General features: G+C 54.6%; 1 protein-coding gene across 1 annotated transcript; it reads left to right on the top strand.

The window, feature by feature from the left end:
• Positions 1-2,447: 2,447 nt before the first annotated feature.
• On the top strand, positions 2,448-3,719 carry AANAT (aralkylamine N-acetyltransferase). Its single transcript, XM_010166951.1, has 3 exons — positions 2,448-2,600; positions 2,867-3,021; positions 3,409-3,719. Exons 1-3 carry the CDS (start codon positions 2,453-2,455, stop codon positions 3,712-3,714), a joined length of 609 nt encoding a protein of 202 aa, XP_010165253.1. The 5' UTR covers positions 2,448-2,452; the 3' UTR covers positions 3,715-3,719.
• The last annotated feature ends 15 nt before the right edge of the window (positions 3,720-3,734 follow it).

Raw genomic sequence — 3,734 nt, 5'->3', positions numbered from 1 at the left:
GGGCTATGACTTGGACAATATGCAGAAGGCTGTATTGGAGCATGGAAGACAGACGTCTTGAGCCAGGGAGAGATTTTCCTCCTCACTCTGATTCTCACTTACTCTGTGACGTGGGGAGAGTTCCTTTCACCTCCACAGGTCAGATGCTTCCCAGGTGTAACCACACTGCTGGTACCCCCATGGCCATGCAGGATCTAGGGTCAGTTCCAGGGACTGGTTGGGAAGGGTGGTTGGTTCCTCTGTGCTCTGCATGCTCTATGTATCCCCCCGGCAGAAGGTTTTTTGCATTTGCAAGGAGCTGAGAAGCAAAGCAAAAAGTTCATTTCCAGCAAACGAACACAAATAGATCAGCCCTCCAGCTGAATAACCTGGGTTGCCAGGAATAAAATGTCAGAGGGGAAAAAATACAATGAGAGCAAGCTAAGGAGCAGCCTTTCCCCATCATCAGCTTCTGTTCCGGGCTGTGGGTGGTTGAGGTCTCAAGAAATTTCTAAAAACAGCTGAAGGGATCTGAATCCCCTTTCCCGGCCATCTCTAATGGGAGCTGAGCAGCCACTCTTACAGGCTGGTTTGAACCCCCCCCACCAACTCTGGGGATGGTCCCACAGACTTTCCTGTACTCAGTCCTTCACAGCCTTTGTATGGTCTGGGATAAAGACTCGCTCTTGGACCCAGCTAACGGTGGCTGTTGGTGAGCAAACCTTCCCCTCCATAATTCCCACGGCAGCTGAAACCCCAGCCCTGCGGGTGGCTGTTCCCAGCTGGCTGCTCTGCCCTGGCATCCCTGCACATCCAGCAGCATCCCCAGAACCTGCCCCAGGCACTCAGCACCACCCAGGATCAAACTGCCGTTGCATTTTCTGGGTACCCAGAGCCCACCCTTTTGCCTACTCTGGGATTTATCCAGGTGGATCAGCACCTAATCCAATTAGCAGGATGAGGAGTTCCAGAAGATTTGATAATAAGCTCTATGAACACTACAACTGTCCCAGCATCCTGCTCTTCCCTCCAGCTCGGCCACCCCTTCACTTGCCTCATACAGGAGCATGAACCACCCATTCAGTCAGTCCTTAGTGACTAGAACCAGCATTGGGGATGCCTAATAATTCCCCCACCAAAGAAACCCCCCTCTCCCTAGTGGACCCCAATCCCTTTGATACATATCCACTGCCAAACCAACAAATAATTGAAAATAAATCACAACACCACCCTGTCCCACCTCAGACCGGATAAAACAGGCGTTTCAAGCACCCAGCCCTCGGCATTTCAGGATGGAAAATTCCCAGCTTGCGCTGGTTCTGCCCTGTGCAATGTTTGTGCTGGTAATGCTTTTGTTTCTATAAATCCTATTAGCTGGAGGCAAGCCTATAATTAGCAGGGAAAGCTGGCACCTCTCAAACAATAATCAAAAATGACCTGGCTTTGCTGCACATTGCTTGAACATCGGGCTGAGCAGGGATGGATGGATGGATGGGCGGCTCGGGATGCTCTTCCCACTATTTCTGCCTGCGGGATGCACGTGCTTAACAATTATTTGCTCAGTTTGTGGTTCTCTCTGGATTTATTAACTTGGTTTGCTTGCATATGAAACAGGAGGCAGATTGAAGCTACAGGCTCTGATCCAGGTCGAGGGATTTGGCTGGGCTGTGCAGGACGGGTGCTGCCGGGTGAGCTCGGGGGCCAATGACCCTCCTGGATGAATCAACCGAACTGGGGTCCTGTGTTGCAGGTGACATGTGCTGGGGCTGGCTGTGCCTGGTGGGATCACACTGCCCAAAGCTCCCAAGACTGGGGGCAAAGCGTGGAAGCACCTCACCCAGCTGGGATGCCCGAGGCTTTTGGCAGCAGGCACGCACTCCCCCTGCCACAGACCCATCTCAGCCATGTCTGTGAGCGGGGCTGTGACCTAAGAGCCCAGCAAGGACTAAGTTGTGTCACTCACCCACTGAGTGAGCCGGAAAAGGGGGCAAATCCCAGCAGCTCAGGCTGCCTCCCACGCTGGGGCACCATGGTGTGCCTATGCTGGCCTGGCACTGACCTCTCCCTCATGACCAACCATGCAGCACCGCATGGAGCTTTCACCCAGAAATGCTTATTTTGCAGCCTCTCAGATTCTTGCAGCCACATCCCAACCTGCCTGTCCCCAGGGCAGGTTGGACTTACAGCCCACAGTGACAGCAGACTGGCCATAGGGTCACTGTGGGCAGGTATTTGTTTTATAGATATTTTAACTTTATATATATATACAAACACACACATATGTAGAGGAAAAGGGCAGCAAGCAGCCTAATCCTGTGTGTGATCAACAGGCATTTTGGCAGCTAAGTGCACTGGAGGAGATCGGCTGAACTGAAGGGTTCTGTGACATTGCTGGGGCTGGGAGCCAGCAGAGGCTGCCCCGAATAGAGGGAGCAGAGGGAAGCCAGGTAGGAGGAGAAGGAGGAAGAAGAGGATGCCAGCACTCAGCGCGTTGCCTTTCCTGAAGCCCGTTCACCTGAGGTCCCCTGGAAGCTCGCCAAGGGGCCAGCGCCGCTACACGCTGCCGTTTCGCTGCCTCAGCCCCGAGGATGCCATCAGCGTGTTCGAGATTGAGAGGGAAGGTAAGGGGCTGCCCTGGGGAGGTCCTGCCTGGTGGACACCATGCTCAGCCTCCTGCATGGGAACACTTTGTGATGCATCCCCAGCAACCTCCCTCCTCCCCTCCTTCCAGAGGAGCCAAGCTGCTCCCTGGAGCCATCCGTATCCCTTAGAGCTTCGTTAGACCACGTAGGCAACAGGGCACATGCCATCTCTCCCCATCACATCCCACCTACCCCTCGGCACTGATGTAGTCTTCCTCACTGTGCTCACTGCTGTCCCTCTCCAGCCTTTATATCCGTCTCTGGAGACTGTCCCCTCCACCTGGATGAGATCCGCCACTTTCTGAACCTGTGCCCGGAGCTCTCCCTCGGCTGGTTTGAGGAAGGGCGGCTGGTGGCATTCATCATCGGCTCCCTCTGGGACCAGGACAGGCTCAGCCAGGTAAGAGACAGACCTCATTCTTCCCAGCTTGTGTGCTGGGAGAGGCATCTCCAGAGCCTGGGCATGAGGAGAAGCTCCCCGGGACCCTGAGGCTACTCACCAAATCTTTTCCTAAGACTAATCAGGGCTGCTCTGGTAGAAATTAACTTTCTCATTAATTAATTTTACTGATGTTGTTAAAAAAAAAAAATGCTCAGGATTTCCCCATAACATTCATTGTAAAATTAAAAAGCCTGCAGGGATGATGGGGAGAGGTGAAGGTGGATGGCACCAAGACCCTTCTCCCTTTAGGGGAAAGTGTGGACCCTATTTCATTGGGGTGGGGAACCTAGACACAGGCAGGATGGGACCCCCCAGTCACACTAACCCCCGCTCCCACTTTGTCAGGCGGCGCTGACCCTGCACAAGCCGCGGGGCACGGTGGTCCACATCCACGTGCTGGCCGTCCACCGCACCTTCCGGCAGCAGGGCAAGGGCTCCATCCTCATGTGGCGATACCTGCAGTACCTGCGGTGCCTGCCCTTCGTCCGGCGTGCCCTGCTCATGTGTGAAGATTTCCTTGTGCCCTTCTACCAGAAGTGCGGTTTTGAGGTGCTGGGTCCCTGCGAGGTGACGGTGGGAGAGCTGGCCTTCATCGAGATGCAGCACTCCGTGCGGGGACATGCCTTCATGCGCAGGAACAGCGGCTGCTGAGCCCCCTCCGGTCTGGCCCT

Source organism: Antrostomus carolinensis, unplaced genomic scaffold (genome assembly GCF_000700745.2).
Source record: "Antrostomus carolinensis isolate BGI_N321 unplaced genomic scaffold, ASM70074v2 scaffold43114, whole genome shotgun sequence".
Classification (NCBI taxonomy): Eukaryota; Metazoa; Chordata; class Aves; order Caprimulgiformes; family Caprimulgidae; genus Antrostomus; species Antrostomus carolinensis.
Note: the sequence above shows the minus strand (reverse complement) of the source record. Positions and strands in the feature narration are given on the sequence as shown.

Excerpts from the sequence above, each read along its gene's own strand:
- AANAT (XM_010166951.1), top strand. The coding sequence starts at position 2,453 with ATGCCAGCACTCAGCGCGTTGCCTTTCCTGAAGCCCGTTCACCTGAGG. Across the intron at positions 2,601-2,866 it reads GTTCGAGATTGAGAGGGAAG|CCTTTATATCCGTCTCTGGA; the intron begins GTAAGGGGCTGC and ends GTCCCTCTCCAG. Across the intron at positions 3,022-3,408 it reads ACCAGGACAGGCTCAGCCAG|GCGGCGCTGACCCTGCACAA; the intron begins GTAAGAGACAGA and ends CCACTTTGTCAG.